The 21,861-nt window shown below is 40.4% G+C and overlaps 2 protein-coding genes across 3 annotated transcripts; both read left to right on the plus strand.

Annotated features, from left to right (window-relative positions):
* The first annotated feature begins 1,938 nt into the window (after positions 1-1,938).
* On the plus strand, positions 1,939-15,115 carry si:dkey-238d18.4 (TBC1 domain family member 15). 2 transcript variants are annotated; one of them, XM_054783245.1, is made up of 10 exons: positions 1,939-2,381; positions 4,164-4,349; positions 5,037-5,155; positions 6,177-6,280; positions 6,828-6,895; positions 6,973-7,119; positions 7,222-7,312; positions 10,491-10,639; positions 10,729-10,870; positions 12,180-15,115. In XM_054783245.1, exons 1-10 carry the CDS (start codon positions 2,189-2,191, stop codon positions 12,346-12,348), a joined length of 1,368 nt encoding a protein of 455 aa, XP_054639220.1. In that variant the 5' UTR covers positions 1,939-2,188; the 3' UTR covers positions 12,349-15,115. The 2 variants fall into 2 exon arrangements, with proteins under 2 accessions (XP_054639220.1, XP_054639221.1); XM_054783246.1 differs by having other exon boundaries at positions 2,245-2,381; positions 4,147-4,349.
* Positions 15,116-16,008: 893 nt separating this feature from the next.
* On the plus strand, positions 16,009-21,146 carry hsc70 (heat shock cognate 70). Its single transcript, XM_054783241.1, has 9 exons — positions 16,009-16,128; positions 18,085-18,290; positions 18,382-18,587; positions 18,678-18,830; positions 19,104-19,659; positions 19,731-19,933; positions 20,017-20,215; positions 20,294-20,526; positions 20,606-21,146. The coding sequence occupies exons 2-9, from the start codon at positions 18,086-18,088 to the stop codon at positions 20,798-20,800; spliced, it is 1,950 nt and encodes a 649-aa protein (XP_054639216.1). The 5' UTR covers positions 16,009-16,128; position 18,085; the 3' UTR covers positions 20,801-21,146.
* The last annotated feature ends 715 nt before the right edge of the window (positions 21,147-21,861 follow it).

The raw sequence follows: 21,861 nt of genomic DNA on the forward strand, positions 1-21,861 counted from the left end.
ATGTTTTGTACATAACGTAATTGATATGATATATAGATTTTAATGTTACAGTTTTTTCCGATTGCTAAAACACTAAAATGACATGCATAGCACAATTATTTAAACTGACACACGGAGAGCAAAACCTCTTCTCAAGTCTCCAAAACTCTAAACACATGTTGTGGTTTACACACATTTTGCAATTCAAAATGGCACTTTTTAAATGCAGTGAACACGGTTCTCTGCATAAGACACTACACTCTGACATGAGGTCACATGTTTGCCATTTCAAAACACTGCCATTCAAAATGGCAAAAATATGTGCCACCTGGCCGAACACCTCAATGCTTATTTGTTAGCACGTCAGTCAGGAAGCAAGCACTATGAGAAGACAACAAGTGAGTTCTTTTGGGCACGGCACTGAAAGGAATACGCCTGGCAGCTCTTTGTGCGCATGCATGTTGTTCAGGCTATGGAAGAGGCATGTGATGAGATTGGTGGATAAGGCAATCAAGGCGCTTCTTTACCTCCATGTCTGGCAAGGGAAGATATTGCCTGTGATGTGGACGTGGCGTTGTGGCCAGACCCAGCTGTGCGGCAAGATGCTGCCTAATTTTTCTTCCCTCTCTTTTTTTACGTATTCTTTTAATATATATTTTTTCTGCACATTTTTTCTGCAATTTTCTTTTTCAGTTTACTGTTTCGTGAGCATATATTTGTTGACTCCAATGTAAACATATCTGCAGTGCATATGTTGCACTGACTTGTTGGTGAAAAATAAAAGTACATGTTTCAACAGCGTGTGTATCTGCAAATATTTCTGTGCATGTGAACAATCTGAAGACCGTTCTACAATTTGAACTATTTTAGTATTATGGCAAAGCATACTAAAGATGAGAGATGACAGTCTGTAGTTGATTAGACATACGTTTTGTAATATGAATGACGTGTGTGCCACTTGGTACAAAAGTTGGATTTTGATGAAGCTATATGTAGTTTTGGTTGCAGTGCTTCATTTTGCAGGATATATGAGGGATTTTGCAGTTTGGGTGTGTGGTTTTGTGAATTGTGCTAAGTATTTTGATAAAAACGAGCCTAGTTTGCAAAATTGGTTTGGTTTGGTTTGGTTTGGTTTGGTTTAGTTTATTTGAACATGAAGGTTACAATGGAATACATCTCGTGAATCATTTTTTGACAGTTCCACATGTCCAAAAGGAGTAGGAAGAAGCAAAGCTTATTTAATCCTACCCCCCATCCATTCTACATCTAGTACAGTACATGTAGTTCACTTCCTGGATTCCATGTCATGTTTTCAGTGATAGTCAGGATAACACATAATAGATAACGGTGAGATAACCCTCCCCCCAAAAAAAGAGAGAACATTCATAATAATGATAATATGATGACAATACTAAATAATTGACTAAATAGATGACAATACTAAAATTGTGTTTTAGCAATTGGAAAAAACTGTAACAAGAAAAATTCTTCTTGATGTAAGCCCCACCCATTTCCGGTTAAACCACGCCCACTTCGGTTTTCTACCCCGCCCATTAGATGGGTGAACAGATCCAGATCCAGATCCAGATCCAGATCCAGATAATGGTATACTCGCTCATCCCTAATTTACATGATGTGAATAAGGTAACTAAAATACATAAATGTTTTCATGTTTGAAAAATATATGATAAATGCATATTTACAAATGAAAAAAAATGTTTTATTGTAATTACTGTCACAAGGAGTGGCAGCCTTGAGTTTGCACCCCAAAGCAGACAGACAAGAAGTAAGGTAAAAAAAAAAGGTTCACTGAACAAAAGTGACAAAACATGTCATTTTCTGGGGCTCAAATGTTGAATTCCTGTTATGTGCCTTATAAAGGGTTAAACTTGGGGCTGCGGTTTGATAAACGTCTGTTTTTTGTTCAGTAAACCACTAGATGGGGGAAGGTATTAACAAATCCGAAGTAAACTTTAAGTCCTGTCTCCACCTGAGAAGAGGACCAAGTGGGGCCCCAAGGTGCAGTCTCGTGACGCCCCCGTGAGACCACAAAGCAGAAACAGGAAGACAGGAAGCAATAGCATGATTCGGAAGTCATTCTCTGATGGTTCCATCCACCCGAAGAGAGGTTGAAGTTGAGGTTGCTGATGGATGAAATCTTCGGTTCTCAGGGAGTAGAAGGGTGCGGGTGTGACAACTGAAATCCCGGATGGAGCGTCTGACTTCAGCGGGGGAGGAGAGCAGCCCAGCCGGTCAGGAGCTGCTGCGTGTCGGCTCCCGGAGGAGGCTGGCTGGCGTCAGCTCTACCGAGCTAGCCACAGCACGGCTCACCCTGCCCGGGGTCATGGACGCCGAGGGGAGGGTGGACGAGTCTCGTCTGAGGATGCACATTTTTAAAAACGGTATGGATTATCCTGCCATGGTGATGATGGTGATTTTTTTTTTTAGTAAATTCAGCCATATTTATCTATTCAGTGCATAAATGTGGGGGGTTGCACTGGCACCTTGCACAACCCATATCAATTATACAATTTCAACATCAATTACAGTATTTTGTCAGTATTTCCATTACTTTTACCTCTTTAGTGATTCTAGGGTTCTGGGGTCACAACAGCACCAAAACCCCAACCTAATATTAGCATAGTAATATAATAATATTAGAATAGTAAAGACATTGTTTTATTGCTGTTATTTCCAAGTTATTAAAATGATTTAACACAAACAAGATGCTTTCTCAGCAAATACAAAAATCACTACATTATTTTATGACCGGGTTACTTAACATTAACAGCAAATGAGTGACTTTATTTATTTATTTATCTTTATTCTAAATGACACACGAGGAAAGGCTAGTTGGGTTAGAGGTGTTATTGACATTTATTTCTTTTCTTTTTTTTAATTGGCTTTTTGAAAAAATATTATAATATATAAAATTTCCAAAGTGAACATTCTAAAGGTTATTTCCAGCATAAGAGCATTGTAATCAATTATAAATTTACAACATTGGATATGGATGTGGAGAACATGTGCTTTTAATACAATATTTTATCCACTGCCACTTGCAACCAAAAACTAAATTGAATAAAATTTGGCCAGTTTATGAATCATTTGGGGCTTGCTGTAACATAAATGGCAATGAAAATGAATGAAGTATTTATCATATTAAATATATTATTAAGCCTTAAATAATGTCAATAATCACAATAATAAAAACATGAAATTTTACATATACAGTTAGTATTACCACTCTTTGTCGATCATAACGGAAGATAATTATCTGAATAAAGGCAGAATCCTTGATCCAGCGCTTGTATTACATTGCGAAGTGTATTTAGACATATCTTTGCATAGCCACATGCATTGTGACCAAAAAAAACAAAGAGTTGGTTATAATCACATGCGCTATGGTTATGTGGTTGTTCCTGGACTGGAAGTCAAGTGATGCTTCTCCCACATTGCCTGGCCTCCAGACACAACATTTAAGTGCACAGTGAACAACCCTCAAGCAAAGAAGTCCAGTGCGAGAGCGAAGATAAAACAAAAAATACCATTTAGTGAGCTGGCAAGACTTCTGAAAGTCACATGAGCTTGAACAAAGATGTTCAGTGGAGTGTGTGTGAGGATTAGTGTGTGATACCCGGCAATGTGATGTGAGTATTCCTAGTGGAGACTCCTAAAATTTTAATAAATCAAGCATGAATGTTTCTTTAAACCCCCCTTGACCTTAATGCACATTCCAAGCCCACAAACATGAAGATTAAAGAAGCTATTGCATAACATCTTGTTTCAAATCCCCTGCAAGCGGAGCAAAGTTCAATAAATTTGCCTTGAGTTCCACTTCATTGATTCCATTACCAGCACAGTGAGGCATGTGGTTTGCATGTCTGCCTCACAGCCTGGTTCTCCCCCTGCTTGTGTGGGTTTCTTCTTATTGTCCTATGAAACACGCTTGTTATGCTAATTAGAATCTTTAAATTGTGCGAGTATGTGTCCTGTGATTGACTGGTACCAGTCCAGAGTGTACCCCACATCTCGCCCAAAGTCAGCTGGGATAGGTCCAGTTGATCCTAAACAGGATAAGTGGTATAGAAAATGAACAAATGATTGCTATAAAACGTGTCTAACCTATGCAGAACATCAACAATCGCTCACAGTTAATCTGGATAGTTTCAATCCATGTCAAGGTGGGGTGTCTCCAACTGAACGTGGCGTGGTGTGGCGCTTCCTGTTTGGGATGTACCCCTGCAGCTCTTCTGCTCTGGAGCGACCTCTGCTGCTGGAGCAGCTGGCTGTACGTTACCAAGTCATGAAGAGAAAGTGGCAGAGCTTCCTCCCTTCGGCTGTACAGATGCACCTCAATGGCACGGACGGTAAAGACCTAAACATTTGTAACAGATGAGGAGAAGGACGTCTTGTTATAGAGAGTTAGTTGGCTGGTTTGTGGTTTTTAAAATAAAAATATGGATAATACTGTAGATGATTTCTCACGTCACTTTGTGCTCTCAATGCTTGCTTATTGGGGATGCAAAGTGGCCTTGTGGTTAGCATGTTGCCTGTACAGTCAGGACACAGAGGGTTTGGATGTCCGTTTGGGCATCTCTGTGTGGAGTTTGCATGTTCTCTCTATATGTCCCACATTCCAAAATTTCAAAAACATGTATCTTATGTTAATTGCAGACTAAAGGTGGGAATGGTTGTTCGTATCTATGTAACCGGCCCTGTTTCGCACCTGCCCGCACCGGGGCTCGAACACAGGACCTTCGTAATGGGAGGCGAGGGCGCTGACCACACGACCAAAAGCCCAGACTGTCGGCCGTGTGTTCAGCGCAGCTCTTGAGATAGAGGAAGTGAGGTTTACCAACGTACACTCGCACAGCCTCGCAGGCTGGCATCCGTTACATCTACAATATGTGCCCTGTGATTGGCTGGCGAAGAGTCCAGGGTGTACACCGTCTCTTGCCCGAACCCTGTTGTGTTGACATGCACACTACAGTCTGCACCCAACTGAGTGCCTGTCTAGTTTGTCTGGTCTTATCCTCCTACTTTCTCCCCTGGAGCTGAGCTGGTTGCTGCTGTCAGCTACTTTGACCGGAGGCAGGCGCTCATCCACCTGCAGGCCCAGAACCAGAGTGATGAGATCCGTGATAGGCTGTTATTCTTGGAGCTACAAGCACAGGTTTGTTTGAAAAGCACCTGATTCGATGGACACGATTAATTGTTTGGAATAGAAGGAACAGGAAATGAAATTGCAGGATGTACAGTAATAACTTTTTTGTTTTTTTTAGCCCGAAAAGTTGTTTTCAATATGTGTTGTCTTTCTGTAGTTGCAATAGAGCATCCCCATTCGCTACAATCAAAAGTCTTAAGAGTAGTATTGGGCGATACTACAAATTTTGGTATCAATACGATACCAAGTAAATACAGGAGCGGTTTTGCCAATACTGATATCGATATTGTTTTTACTTGAAAATTTTCAAGATCCTTCAATCATTTTGTGACTTTGCCTTTAATGTGTTGATCAGGATTATAATCGGAATAAAACCCAGTTTTAACAATTCAACACTACTTCCAGTGAATACAAAAATATAACACAATTGAACAATATCAACAATAATCAAATTATTCCCTAGCTTTGTTAGTGCACAATAATTGATGAAAAACTGAAAAATATCAACCTCATCACGCTAGAATCGATCCAATACTGATACTGACCTTGTGATCGATCTTTGAATGGATACCAATGTTCCCCTCAGTTAAGAGTCCTGTCTGTCTCATGATAACATCTTATATCCATGAACTACAAACACATTATCATTCACATGAACAAGCAAATGTATTTGTTTTATTTATCATTAGAAATATATATATATATATATATATAGATACAGTATATATTACTTGTCAGGCATCTTGGTCATCCTCTGTGTACCACAAATTATGATTTGTGCCATTAGTCTTGTCTTAAGTTGTGTTATAATAACAATACCTGTATAAGATACGCTTCGACTGTCTCATTCTAGTCAGCTCTTACGCTACTGATTGCATAAACTGCAACCACTGGTTGGGATACGACAAGCAAAATTGTCACTGCCTGATTTTTTTCCCCACTTTTGTTGTTCTGTTCAAACAATATTTTATGTTTCGCATAATTAACTTAACATAACATAACATAACTTAACTGTCCTGCTTGTTTTCAGATATTGTTTGAACGCGTTACATTTGACAAGGAAGAGCTGCAAGAAGCCATCCGAATCATTGATAAAGATGTTCCAAGGACTACCAGAGATCTGGGCTACTACCAGTACGGACATTTTTTGCTATTTATATTAATCTTTGTGGCCGAATGGTTAGCATGTCGGCCACAGTCAGGAGATCGGGAAGACCTGGGTTTGAATGTGTTTGTTTGTGTCTCTGTGCCCTGCAATTGGCTGGCGACCAGTCCAGTCCTGCCTTTTGCTCAAAGTCAGCTGGGATAGGCTCCAGGATACCCCTACGACCCAAATGAGGATAAGCGGCATAGAAATTGGATGGATGTATATTAATCTTTGTTTTATGTTTATATTAATGTATTGATTGATGTGCGCAACTTCCTGTATTTGTTTTATCAATGAGCTATGATGAGTAGGTATCCTTCCAATAAATACATTAGAAAATTCACAGATTGTACACACGTACTTACATGGTAAAGTATTTTGTGACATTTTTGTGAAACCTTACCTTATTTTACCAAATAAGTTAACAAAATTGAAGACATTTGCTCCTGACTGTACTTCCGTAGCATTGGTGACAAATTTGGTTTTGCTATTGTTTTTAACTTTTTTCTCAGAATTATTTTTGTGTATTTCTAGGGGTGAAGGTTCAGGGAACCTGTTGGTGTTGAGAGACATTCTCATCACGTATGCTGCTTTTCATCCAGGTAAACCATAAGTGCTACTTACTTCGGGTCTATGGCGAGCATCAGTCAGCAGCAGTATTTGTTGTTGTGTGATGCAGAGGTGAGTTACGCTCAGGGAATGAACGACCTGTGCAGCCGATTCCTGGAGGTTCTTGATTCGGAAGTGGACAGCTTCTGGAGTTTTTCCAGCTACATGGAGAAATTTTCCAAGGATTTCCGAGCAGATGGTCTGTACAGAAAAATAGGTGGGCTATTCAGCAGCAATAACCAGGTTATTTTAATTCACGTGCATATATATTTCCTTATTATCATGTGAAGTGTAGTGAAAAATGAGCTGTGTCTTTTAGGGTTGGAGGCAGCCCTGTTAAAAGAATTGGACCCTCAGCTTCATGGCCACTTGGTGACAGACAGCATGGAGAGCTTCACCTTCTGTCACAGGTCTTCCATCTTTGGTAGCTTAAGAGTGTGTACGGTACAATGTTTTCACAGCATTTTGACGATGCAAATGATGCTCATTATGGCATTGCTCATGCAACAAATGCCATGCACAGTACTGTACATACAGCCAAAAAAATATTCGTACCCTGACCAAACTTTGAGTTAAAGTCATTTTTATTTGTTGAATGGGTATCTTTTGGATGGATATGACACACTTTTTTTTTTTTTGCATTTTACAAATTATTTTCCCTCCATTTAAAGGATTCTGGAAACTTCCAGCATAATCTAGATATGCTGTACATCTGGGGCCTTCCCTACACTTCAAACTAAAGATTTTCTGTGTACTCTCTCACTGTAGGAACTAGAAAATAATTAATTCTTCATTTCATTTAAATGGAGTTAGCTTAGCATGTTTGAAAAAGATATTTTCTTCAATTTTTCTCAAGCTTCCGCATCTGCCCTGTAGTCCAACGGTGCCTTGTAGGGGAGTCTAACCAACAATGAATTGAGAACATTATATGTACATCCCTCGCCACTTTGCTTTACTCTAACATGTTTTAAAAAATATATATTAATTAATTAATTATGCTGTTTTGTAGTTGAATTATTATTACCATTACTAGTCAAAACAAGCATATTTAAGCTAATGTTACATATTTTTTTTCCTCAATTAAGCATTTACAAGCATAGAAATGGCAAAATTAATTAAAATACAAATATAAGGCATTCAAAAGACACATTCAAAACGGTGAAGATACTGTATGTAGTTTCTACACTGCTCACTAGGTGTCAGTAATGTTACTGTAATGTTCGGGAGACACACAAGACCAGATTTGATTGCTGGATCAATGTTTATTGTAGGTTTGAATTATCTCAAAACAGGAACAATAGTAATAAAAAAAAAATCCCTAACAAAAAGACAGGGTCCTGTCGTGGTCATAACCTAACCTGACTCAACTCTGAACACCCAACGTCACGTCTTGTCCCCCACTCTGCTGCCCTAAGCAACACATTTATAGCAACTCACATGAGCACAACTCTTTTTATGTCTTAAATGGCTTATTTTATGTTGTTATGTCATACAGTATTGGATAATATGAGTGTAAAGGTGACTAGAGGGGTGTTATTTCATCTAGAGGGCTCTAATAATGTTACAAACCTTATTTAGAAGATTGTAAACAGTAAGAGTAAGAGTGTGTATGAGCGTGCGCGTAGGGGTGTGTTTGTGCGTAGGAGTGTTTATGTTCGTGTGTGTGGGTGCGTAGGAGTGTGTATGTGCGTGCGTGTGTGTACTTTTATTTATTTATTTATTTTAGTTATTTATTTTTGGGGGGGGGGCATACAGGGGTTTGCTCCGTGGGGTCAGGTGCTGGGCGATACATCTCTGCCGCCCGTGCCTCCGCCGAGTGGGTGGGGGGTGTGCCTCCTGCATCCCTTGGCGGGGCGGCCCTGTGTCGGGGGTCGGGCGGGGGTTGGCCCGGGGCGGGCCGGGCTCCGCTCCCTGGGGGTGGGGGTGGCGGTGGGCGGGAATTGGCGCTTCCGGCGCGGGCGGGCTTCTTTCCGGCTGTGGAGGCGTCTCTGGGCCTGCCGGTTTGTGGCCCCCGGTACCCGTCTGCCTTTGTGGGGTGTGATCTCTCGCTGGTCTCGGGGGTTGGCAGTCCTCTGGCCCGCTGGCGCCCTGTCCTTGGCTGGGATTACCTCTCTTCGGCCCCTTACTGGTCTTCCCGGGGGGGGGGGGCTCTCTGGGCTGGCTCTTGGGGCGCTGATCTTTGTGCTGCCTGCCCCTATGGGCCTGGTGGCCTTCTGGCGGCCGGGGCCCGGCCTTGCTATTTGGGGCGGGGCTCTCTGGGAGGTGGAAGGCGGCCCCTTTCCTTTCATGCACTCTCAGTGACAATCACACGCCCACACATTCCTGCACCTTTATATATATATGAAGTCTTCCCCACATACAGAGATACCTGTACATATGCACACTCACAGTACATACGTACTTCCCCACATTACTCACTGAGTTAACCAGGGTGTTATTATGTTGTTGGTTTTATTACAGCGACGGTGATATCAGCAGTATGACTATATATATGTATGTGTGTATGTACGGTATATGTGTGTATATATATATATATATATGTATATATATGTATATATATATGTATGTATGTGTATGTATGTATATATATATGTATATGTATATATTTTTTTTTACAATGATGTGCATTACAGTAACTTTGATTCTATTCACTATCATGGATAATCATTTCATTACTACAGTTATGTGTGACTGTTTCAATGCGGTATTATCATGGTGATCACTATCATAATTCATCATTTCATGACTGCTATTGTGTGCGACTGTTTCAATGCAGTATTGTCATTGTGATCACTGTCATAGTTCATCATTTCATGACTGCTATTATGTCTGATTGTCATTGACAGCTTTGTCATTGTGGTTGTTGATATTGATTTGTCCTTTATCCTTGTTCGTCTTTATAGTTGTCACGGACATTTATTTGCTGATGTCGTTCTGTATGTTTCTGTTGTTCTGTCACAATTGTTGTTGTTGCTGCTGTTGTCCTTGTCTCTTGTCTCTCTTTTGTTTGTTTTTGTCCCCTCTCGCCCCCCCCCCCCCCCGTTTCCTTTTCTCTTCTTCTCTGTCCCCTCCTGCTCCGGTCCGGTCGCTCCAAATTTGCTTTATAACAAGCATCAAGGTCGAATAAATTTTGTATGACAGGGGAAGTGTATATCACACTTCTCTCTGGCAGAGTAAATCTGTTGAGCACTTGACGGCATTTAGGTATACAATTCTATCTGCTTTAAAGGCTGGACAGGACAGGGGTAAAAAAAAAAAAAAAAAAAAAAAAAAAAAAAAAAAAAGAAGATTGTAAACAGTTTTCTCTGCTCTAATAAAAAAAAATATTCCATTTATAAATAAGGAATTCTACTTCATGGAAAAATGATGAAAAGGGATGACAAATATCAGCAAGAGTTTTGGCGTGCAAGGTGGTTTCCTGATCCACTTTTTTGACACATTTCTTGTCTTATTTTCAGCCAAAAGGTACCGATATACCAAATGAAAGTTACTTTAACTCAGTGGTTCTCAGCTATTTTCCACTTTCAACTTTCTGGTCTCAACTGTATGGATACGTACAGTATGTGGGTGTTTGTGTGTGTACTTCAGATGGCTGCTGCTAGGCTTCCAGAGAGAGTTCGAACACAGCGATGCTCTTCGTTTATTCGAGATCCTGAGTTGTGACCACCTGGAGCTCATTTCCCAGCAAGTAGACCGAGCCCGTTGTCAGGAAAGGATTGCAGAAACATATTGCACAGGTGAAATTTCAAGCTAAAGTTGCCACAAAGCAAATGACATCTACTGTATATATATTTTAGATACATGCATGTTTTTGCCTTGACTGCAGATGACAAGTGCGAGTCACAGCTGCAGGCTGTCAACACAGACTTCACCTTCGAGTTGTTCATCTGTGCCGCCATCCTGCTGGACCACAGAGAGACTCTGCTGCAATGTCGAGATGAAGTCCAGCTGATTCAGTTCACTAGCAGGTCGGCATTTTGCTTAAATATCCACTCACTCACCACAGAATTAGGCACAGAATAAAAGGTGTCCTATCCTACATTTCCATGTAGGGGGTTCATACATTATAGCCATCTAATTTATCTTATTTATTATGTGTTGTGTAAACAACATCACATTAAAAGCACAAAATGAATGCCGACCCACCATCCACCAGTTCAAGCCTGGAGTTTTTCCAGAGGGATTATTACATCGCTGTTTGACGTGTGTGGTAAAAGGCAGTGTGCTAGCATGAATTAACTTGAGACAAATGTGCGCATTAGCACTCAATAAGTCATCAAAACTTACCTTTATGCATTTCCACATAGTATCAGCATTTGACACCAAATATGAGGTGAAAGAAAAATGGTAAAAACACAGCAGCAGTAGAGAGAAAGTTGGCACACGCACAATGACGTGAGACGGATGTAGCAGGGAGAATCCGGGCAGTTTTCAAAATAAAACATCATGGAAATTATTTTTTCTTACCAAATGACCAGGGGTTGGGGATCACTGACATAGTATATGGCAACTTGCCGGGTTTCCAGCGGTAACACATAACTGCTGCTCAGTACCGCACTTTTTCTTAAAAGTGGAAGCCAGAAAGTGTTTTTTTCAGATGTAAGAATTATGTATCTAAACCAGAGTAAGGCAGAAATAGATTTTTTTTTTCCCCGGGGAGCTAGAGACCTACCTCACTGTTACTGCTCCTCTGCTCTTGTTTCGTGGCACAGTTTGACTCTGGATTCTCCACAGTTCATCCAGTTTTATCCAGTTTTTCTTTACTGTTTGTTGATAAACATGAGCATCTAACTGATTGAGGTGGGTGTGTCTCTATGCAGATCAGAGCAACGGTGGGGAGTAGAATTTGAAGACGACCCTGAACCCCTAACAAATCACAACAGAGTAGGCATGGTCAGGGGAGGAGGCTGCTGAATCTCACAGTTTATTAAAATAAACTTACTGTTGTGAAAGCCCCTGAAATGAGTAGGATAGGCCCCTTGAATGAGATCCTGGATAAGAGCTCTATCAAGTCAGTCTTTCCCTTAAAGTTGTGATTGACACGGGCAGAAAGGTATTCATTTATTTATTTATTTTGTTAATTATTGTGGTTTGAACTGCACTGCATCAGACTAAGACTCTTTTCTAATATTTTGTACCCTTATGTTCTGACAATGAATCCAGAACACAGGTATACCTAATGAAGTGTCCGGTGATTGTATCTAAACAATTTGAAGAACACAACAGAGTGTATGCCTTTGTGTATCTGTGTGTGTGTGACTTTTGGTCTTTGTGCAGCCTTCAGGGAACACTGGACTTGAACAGCACATTGAAGAAAGCAGAGCGTCATTTCTTCAACTACTGCAAGCGCTGCGCTTGGGACTCTATGAACAGCCACTGCAGAGCACACAAAAGCAAAGAAGAAGACTTTCTATATCAGCTCCGTTGTTTATTTGTTTTAAGATGAGACACGCTACTCCGGCCCCTCACACATTTCTTATCATATGGCGCATATGTTGTTTATTCTTTGTACTCCTAAGGGAAATATTGTATGAAAGTGGACACACACCAACTGTAAGCCATTTTTTGGTTCTCATGAAATCAATCAGTCACAAAATCATCAGTTGCAAAATCACATTTTTTCAGGTTACTAAAACTACAATTTTCTGGCCCGGGAAGTAGGGGAAACCTACCACACATTCATCAGTTTTCCTCACCTTCCGGACCAGAAAAGTGTAGTTTCAGTAACTTGAGAAAATGCAATATCGCGACCAAAAAGAAAGAAAATTGACCCGTCGGAAAAGTGGCGCCTTTTGCAATCTTTGGGTATTGCTGGGACCCCCGATGAATGTGTGGTAGATTTTTTCCACCTTCCGGAACAGAAAACTATTGCACCTTGAAAAAATGTGATATCGCAAGAGCCACGAACCTGAAAAAAAGGCCAAAATTGACCCATCGCAAAAGCGGCGTATTTTGCCATCTTTGGGTCCTGCCAGGACCCCCGATGAATGTGTGGTAGGCTTCCCTCATTTCCCGGACCAGAAAAGTGTAGTTTCAGCAAATTAAACATTTTTTCATTTTATTTCTAAATTTTATTTTGTGACTGCCGCAGCCAATGATTTAAAAAAAAAGGCAGAAAATTGACCAGACGGAAAAGTGGCATTTTTTGCCGTCTCTGTGTCCTGCCAGGACCCTTAGATGAATGTGTGGTAGGCTTCCTTCACCTCCCGAACCAGAAAAGTGTAGTTTCAGCAACTTAAACATTTTATTTTATTTATAAGTTTTATTTTGTGACTGCCGCGGCAAATTAGTTTTTAAAAAAAGGCTGAAATTGACCAGACGGAAAAGTGGCATTTTTTGCCATCTATGGGTCCTGCCAGGACCCTCGGTGAATGTGTGGTAGGCTTACCTCATCTCCCGGACCAGAAAAGTGCAGTTTCAGGAACTTGAAAAAATGCGATTTTGCGACAGCCAAAAACCCCAAAAATTCAACCGTCTGAAAAGTGGCATTTTTTGCCATGTTTGGTTCCTGCCAGGACTAAAAATGTACAGGAAATGATCCTAGTACCTCAGAATGGACTGTTATGCAATATTTTACTAGTGGAATGTGACAGGCAGCAGGTGTTGTTACTAACCTAGTCAAGTTATATTTATCATGACTTATGTAACAAGTTGCCAGACGGAAGCTGCAGGGAGCAAAAGGAAATGTATTCTTGGACGAGCACATACTGTATGTTTTTCTACAGTTAAGGTCAAAATGATTTCATTAATTATAGAGTCAAAGTGAGTTTTTATTTGTTGAATGGGTACGTTTTAGCTGGAAATGACACAAGACACTAGCAAATTGCTCTAAGAAGTCGTGTTACCGAGTTAAGTTAAGAAATAGTCACCATTTTCATGTTCTTTTGCACCGTTCTCAATCTTCCTGCTCACTTGTAGCATAATTTAGGGCATTCTAATTTCTAATCTATTCTAATCATACATTTACAACATGAATGGATATACAGTGCATGTATTGACAAAGGATTGAATCATTTTAGACAATTTTGGACACAAAAAGGAAGGTTTTTTTTTTTAAATGAATATCTAGTCCAACACGACTTCTTAGTTTTTTTTCCACTTAAACTCATTATTAGGTATTAATAATGTTGGGATTAACTACATATAATTGATAATATGATGATGCACTGCAAATAGTCTTACATTGTTTTTGTGTGGACATACAATATATTGGTTAAACAAGTCAGTATTTACTCATATTAAACTTAAAATATACAGTAAAGTAAATTTGTATGGTCCATAACGTGATTGAAATCAACAGTATGCTATACAGTATATAGTATAGTAGTATGTAGACAGTTGTGCAGTTGTATATTGCACCAAACTACAAAAGAAATTCAAAATTGTTACATTTTTTATTTTCTGACATTGTGAATCTGTTCAACCTGTCTAGCTTTGTGATTAGAATTCGCAGGTGTACCTAATTATTTGACCAATAAGAATACAGTATATCACGGGACCAGTGACGTGCGTTTAGGTTCATGGCTGGTGAGGCACTGACTCCTTTGGAGTTTTTTAATGTTAATACAGGTTGCTCATTAAGAGTATAACCAAAAAAGAAGAGACTAATTCACTTTGGTTAAAAAATATTTTCAAATTGTTTTCAGATACTATTTATTTATTTTTTGTTAACTGAAAAACAGTTGTTTTCTTCACTTTTGTTTGCATATGAAATACATGCATCCTCCTTCTCCAGGAAAAGTTCTGATACTTTGTTGTAAAGGTTTGATCACCTCCTGGTGAGCTTGGGTATAATGCTCCATCTTGGCAGTCAAACTCATGCTCTTGCATTTCACTTGTTTGTAAATCTCGCCCTAAATTGGAAGGCCGCAGCTCCGGTTCAAAGATGTCTGCAAGCGTGACATGAAGCAGACCGGCATCGACCCCAACTCGTGGGAAGGCACAGCAGTCAATCGTCTTCTCTGGAGGGGCCGCTGTCACCGACGGAGTCAAGAGGGCAGAGAACAACAGAAACAACCAGCAAGTAGACAAGAGAGCAAAGAGGAAGGCAAGGACAGTCCCTACCTTAGCGCCAACCTCCTTTGTGTGCAACAAATGCTCCGAAGACTGCCATTCGGGTTGCACAGCCACTCTAGAAGATGCAACTGTACATGATGATGCCGAGAGATATCGAAATATATAATGATGTCACACATTCATACGTACAGAAAGTCATGGCGTATAATAAATGTTTCTGCAACATTATATTACTAGTGACATGCTGACAAACACAAATTGGCAGGTGCCATGATCCAACTCAGTGTGTGTGTGTGTGTGTGTGTGTGTGTGACTCAGACGGCAGGCGGTGCTTGGGCACTACGCCCAGAAGCGACTTTCACAGTGGCCTCATCTTAGGTTTCTTCCCCAAACAGTATTTAATCACAAAATGTGCAAACTCTGCGATTTTTACTTAAGAAAATGTTAGAAACAATTAGAATCATACAGAAAATACATTTATAATACAGTTCAATTGACAAATATTAATATTTATTTTATGTTATTATTCATTTTTTAATTTTATTTTGCATTCTGTCAAGTGACGCTCTACCTCGCCTGCCCAAGACATTATTGGCTAGCTGGAAAAAAAGACACAAACCAGATTGATTAATTAAAATTAGATCAAGGAATATCTTTTCATCTTACCAAGACATTTTGGCCAAGGTCCTTTTAATTCTATGTCTGTCTGACAATTAGTGTTTCATTATTTTACTTTTTATACATTTATGACAGTTATGTTAAAATGTTGCTTAAAACCTGTACAGTTCATAATTTTGTAATGCTATTATTATTATTATTATTAAACTATGACATGATTTCCTATGGGAAAGTGAAAAGCAACTTGGAGGTAAAGTAATGTGATGAAACGGATTGTACTCTACTTGGGAGGTTCCGTTGTAGGTGTAAGAAGGCAAAGTGTCCCAATACTTTTGTTCACATTGTGCAAGTCACCCGGACATCCTTATTTTGGACAGTCAGGGGGAACAGAAATATGGATCTCGAACCTTCTGGGGTCACCTGACACCCCTGCATAGTGCTCTATATACACCGGCTGAGCGCATGCACTCGTCCTCTTTAGTCTGCCTGCCAGGACGGAGAAAGGAGCGCTGGAGAGGGAGTCAGGTGTCGCTGGGCGGAGAAAAAAAAGCACAATTTAGTCTCTATTAAAAATTCTTAACAACAGAAGAAGGTAACAAGTCTTCTAGCTGTACTGCATCCGGCCTGGCTTCATTTCGTTTAGCTCGCATGCTGCATTGAAAGCCTAACTGTCAAGTGTGAGCGCTTTTTGGTAGAGGATCATGCTTGTTTGACTCGTAGATTGAAGGCTGAAATTGGGGGGGGGTGAGGTCATTTGACTGTCCAGCCAAAAACATTTCTGTGTGAATTGTGTCACTTAAAGTGTGTCAAGTAGATGTGATGTCAGTAATGGCGGGCTCGGGCCAAAAGACTATAAAAAGTTTAGCTGATGTTCATGTGCCTGTTTTTGTGGTGCTGCACTTGGAGTTTCTCATGCGCTACGAGTTGGTGAAGCAACAGCGTTCTTGTCAGCAGTTTTTTTTTCTTTGTTACACAATAACACAATAACAAGTGAAAATTCAATAACCCGCTTTTGGCACAGCCGTTCTGAGGTGCAAAACCGCACTGTAACTAAATTAAAGAAAATATCTATATCAATGAAATATCTTGACTAGTCACTTAGTTTATTAAATACTGTATATTATTGTATTTCACGTTCTTTTATTTTATTTTAATTCAGTAATAACGTTGAAAATGCTTCCCTATCGTCATGAAAAAGCTCCATGCGTTTTTTTGACACACACCATTCATTTCTATGCTGGTGCCGTTTATAGCAACTGCAAGGTATTTGGATCCAGCTGTCGGAAAACACACACAGCAATCACTGCTGTGTGGGCGGGTACTGCTGTCACCTGATAGTATTGCGTAATCATGAAGGAGGAGTGGCAAACGACTGTGACTTCCAGCCACTTGGTTGTACCAAGTTTCAAACTTGGATTTTAGCATGAAGTTCCTAAATTTGGTATAGTGTTAGTTAATTAATTCAGCTTAATTAATTAATTAAGCTTTTTCTATGCCACTTAACCTAATTAGGGCGGGGGACACCCTGGACTGGTCACCATCCAATCGCAGGGCACAAATAGACAAACAACCATTCACACCTGTAGACAATTTAGAGTCTCCTAACATGCATGTTTTTGGAATGTGGGAGAAAACCGGAGTACCCGGAGAAAACCCACGCACACACGGGGAGAACATGCAAACACAGAGATGCCCAACGGAGATTCGAACCCAGCTCTTCCCGATCTCCAGACTGTGTGACCTGTGTGAATGTGTGCTAACCACTCAGCCACCGTGCGGCCCTAAGTAATTCATTAATTTAGCCAGTAAACATAAGGTAGTTGGAAAAATGTTTTTTTTTTTCTTTATTTTTCTCAAGCTGCTGTGCCAGAAGGACTTTAATTCTAACCTGTCACCCATTTACTATATGTTCATTTTGCTCTTATATAACCTAAATCCATATACTGTATACATTTAATTATCATTTTATTACGACAGCTTCTTTTCAATGAATTGCTGAGTCTCTATTGTCATCAGGTGGATCACAAACGCAAATAATTAGCACCGGGTCAAAAAACACTGGCATTAACAGGTGCGGATGTAGGCAACCTCCTGATGTAGTTTTTATTAATTCCACGGTTTTAGAACATTGGTTCTGTTGCTGCTGTGTTGCGCAATATGCTTGCTAATAAACAATAAAGTTTCCTTTCTGCTTTCTCACGTTAAAAACTAAGTTGTTCAAAAAAATGTGTTTTCAAATTTCAGAAATAACAGCCGCTCTCCTATTATCGCCTGCTTCCAATTTTTAGGTCGATAAACGGCACAGCTATAATGACAGCATTTACGATGTTATCATTATTGTCCATATAAAACATCACTGTAAAGAGTTATGACACAAGTTCATTTATTGAAGCACTGCTCTGTAATAATGTGATGAGTCACCCTTGCACATACGCTAATTGTTAGATAGTATGTACTGGAATGGTTACATGCACTAAATCACATAAAAATACCAATAATGATGATACATTTTTTAAAAAACTATCTATATTCTTTTTGGTGTATTTAGGATGTCTAAAGGACCAGCCGTTGGCATTGATCTTGGCACCACATACTCCTGTGTGGGCATCTTCCAGCATGGCAAAGTGGAGATCATTGCCAATGATCAAGGAAACAGGACCACGCCCAGCTATGTGGCCTTCACAGACACAGAGAGACTGATTGGCGATGCAGCCAAGAACCAAGTGGCCATGAACCCGGCTAATACTGTGTTTGGTAAATATCCTGTTCCAAATGATTAAAAAGGATCATTGTCCTCTGTCTACACAGTAATGTTGATGTATGAGTAATTGTGGTCTGTCTACAGATGCTAAGCGCTTGATCGGTCGTAAGTTTGATGATACTGTGGTGCAGGCCGACATGAAGCATTGGCCCTTTAAGGTCGTCAATGACTCATCTAAACCCAAGGTGGAGGTTGAATACAAGGGGGAGATCAAGACCTTCTTCCCTGAGGAGGTTTCCTCTATGGTCCTTACCAAGATGAAGGAGATCTCCGAAGCCTATCTTGGCAAGGTAGAAATATGCTTGGGTAAAAACAGCCTCATCTACCCAGATCATACCAGTCAATGTCTGAATCAATGGTGAAATCTTTCCATATTCTAGTCTGTGACCAATGCAGTCATCACAGTTCCAGCTTACTTCAATGACTCTCAACGTCAAGCCACCAAAGATGCTGGGGCCATCGCAGGCCTCAATGTGCTGCGTATCATCAATGAACCCACCGCTGCAGCCATTGCTTACGGCTTGGACAAAAAGGTAACCGCCTCATACCATAACAAGCAAGCATCAGGAGAGAAGCTCCAGAAGTAGCACATTGTATTCACGCCGACTCACAGTCAGACATCTGGGCAAGATCCAGGGTATGGCCTTGCCAGTTACAGGGGTTTTACTGAGTCAGGTGTCTTGAGTTATACATGCAGCATACATGTTTTTACTGAGATAGGATGCCAGAGACCATGCAAACTGCAGACCGAAAGCATCACCTGAAACCACTTCTTTATTGTTCAATGTGTACTGTATTTATTTCAGGTTGGCAGTGAGCGCAACGTCCTTATTTTTGACCTCGGTGGAGGCACTTTCGATGTGTCCATCCTGACCATTGAGGATGGCATCTTCGAGGTCAAGTCCACTGCTGGTGACACTCACTTGGGTGGTGAGGACTTTGACAACAGGATGGTCAATCATTTCATTAATGAGTTCAAGCGCAAGTTCAAAAAAGAAATCAACAACAACAAACGAGCCGTGCGTCGTCTTCGTACCGCCTGCGAGCGCGCCAAGCGCACCCTCTCCAGCAGCACCCAGGCCAGCATTGAGATCGATTCTCTCTACGAAGGAACTGATTTCTACACTTCCATCACCAGAGCCCGTTTTGAGGAACTCAATGCAGACCTGTTCCGTGGAACCCTGGAGCCTGTGGAAAAGGCCCTCAGGGATGCAAAGATGGACAAGGCCCAGATCCATGATATTGTTCTGGTGGGTGGCTCGACTCGTATCCCCAAGATTCAAAAGCTTCTGCAGGACTTCTTCAATGGCCGTGACCTCAATAAGAGCATCAACCCTGATGAAGCGGTGGCTTATGGAGCAGGTGATTAGCCTTAACATTTTGTAAAATTGCCATTGTTTTCATGTGTTTTGAATTTGGAAACTCCCTTTCAGCTGTTCAGGCTGCCATCTTGGCTGGTGATAAGTCTGAGAACGTACAGGACCTGCTCCTGCTGGATGTCACACCCCTGTCCCTGGGAATTGAGACCGCTGGAGGAGTAATGACTGTCCTTATCAAAAGGAACACCACCATTCCCACAAAGCAAACCCAGACCTTTACCACCTATTCCGACAACCAGCCTGGTGTGCTAATTCAGGTGAAGCCAGTGCAGATCACGTTCAAATTCTATATATTTAAGACCATGTCGTTTAAGGTACTATATATGTCAATTTATTTCAGGTTTATGAAGGTGAACGAGCCATGACCAAGGATAATAATATCTTGGGCAAGTTTGAGTTGACCGGTATTCCGCCTGCTCCAAGGGGGGTCCCACAGATTGAGGTGACGTTTGACATTGATGCTAACGGCATTCTCAATGTGTCTGCCGTGGATAAAAGTACCGGGAAAGAGAACAAGATCACCATTACCAATGACAAAGGTGCAGTGAACCTTCTCATATGAGTCCTAATCTCCAATTTTCTCAATTACCAACTAAACAACTTTATTCCTGCCATAGGACGACTGAGCAAAGAGGACATTGAGCGCATGGTGCATGAAGCTGAGCAGTTCAAGGCTGAAGATGACATCCAGAGGGAAAAGGTCACAGCTAAGAACTCCCTCGAGTCTCTGGCCTTCAACTTGAAGAGTACTGTAGAGGACGAGAAGCTTCAAGATAAGATCAGCCCTGAAGACAAAAAGACCATCATAGACAAGTGCAATGAGGTCATTTCATGGTTGGATAGGAACCAGGTACATGTCAACAATGTTTCATTGCCATTCAATGTAAAGCAATGCACTTATTTTCTCCATTGTTTCATCTGTTATTTAGACAGCAGAGAAAGAAGAGTACGATCACCAACAAAAGGAACTAGAGAAGGTGTGCAACCCGATAATGTCCAAGCTTTATCAAGGGGGCATGCCGGAAGGAATGGCAGGAGGGATGCCAGGGGGGATGCCGGGTGGTTTCCCTGGTGGGGCTGGAGGAGGTTCATCCTCTGGCCCAACCATTGAGGAGGTCGACTAAACACTCACTGACTAAACATTGAGAGTAAACATTTCAGATGCTGTCCTCAAAATGCTATCTTAAGATCTGCTTTCATCAATAAAAAAAGCAGATGGCTGTCCAATGAAGGCTGTCCAATGAAAACCATATATCTCCAAGTGTTTTGGGCATATTCATGTTTTTTTTTGAATCGTAAGAAAACATTAGTTTAACTCTTCAGTTCAAAAGAAGTTCAAAAGAGTAAAAATCCAAACAAAATGTGACATCACAAACATTTGCGATCTCAATTATGCGCTGATGTCTTGCAGTACATCACCATAAAAGTCATATTTCCTGTAATAAATGTCAATAAAAATCAATAGTAAGAATCTGACCTGCACTACTGGTGTTTTCTGTGTTTACTGTTTTTTTTTTTCATTTCAATAAATATATTCGAAGTGCTATTGGAATTGTTAATAATCTTTAACCATCACTTTCTGAAAATTGCTATCATGGCTTGCATATACATAGTCACATATTTAAATATTTAATCCCTCGGAATAACATTTGTGGCATTTGTTGCTACCATAAATCCATAAATTTGGCAGCACTGAAAATGCTTTACTTAATGAGTATGTACTATATGTATTAGTTTGGTTTGGTTTGGTGTAGTTTATTTGAACATGAAGGTTACAATGGAATACATCTCATGAATCATCATTTCACAGTTCCACATGTCCAAAAGGAGTAGGAAGAAGCAAAGCTTATTTAATCCTACCCACCATCCATTCTACATCTTGTACAATACATGTTGTTCACTTCCTGCATTCCACGTCATATTTTATATAATAATCAGAATACTAATGCATAATAAATAACACTAAGAAGACAGTATATATATATATATAAACAAAAAAAACAAAACTTTAAAAAAAAGGAGCATGACAGAACAATCATTGTGATGATCAGGACTCTTCTGCCTTGTATTTAGCAAACATCAACTGCTTGTATTGTTTTATGAATTTGCTCATCTCTGTACATTGTTTGAGTTCCTTACTCAATCCATTCTATACTTTGATTCCACGAACGGAAATGCTGTGGGT

The sequence above is a fragment of the Dunckerocampus dactyliophorus genome, chromosome 7 (genome assembly GCF_027744805.1).
Source record: "Dunckerocampus dactyliophorus isolate RoL2022-P2 chromosome 7, RoL_Ddac_1.1, whole genome shotgun sequence".
NCBI lineage: Eukaryota > Metazoa > Chordata > Actinopteri > Syngnathiformes > Syngnathidae > Dunckerocampus > Dunckerocampus dactyliophorus.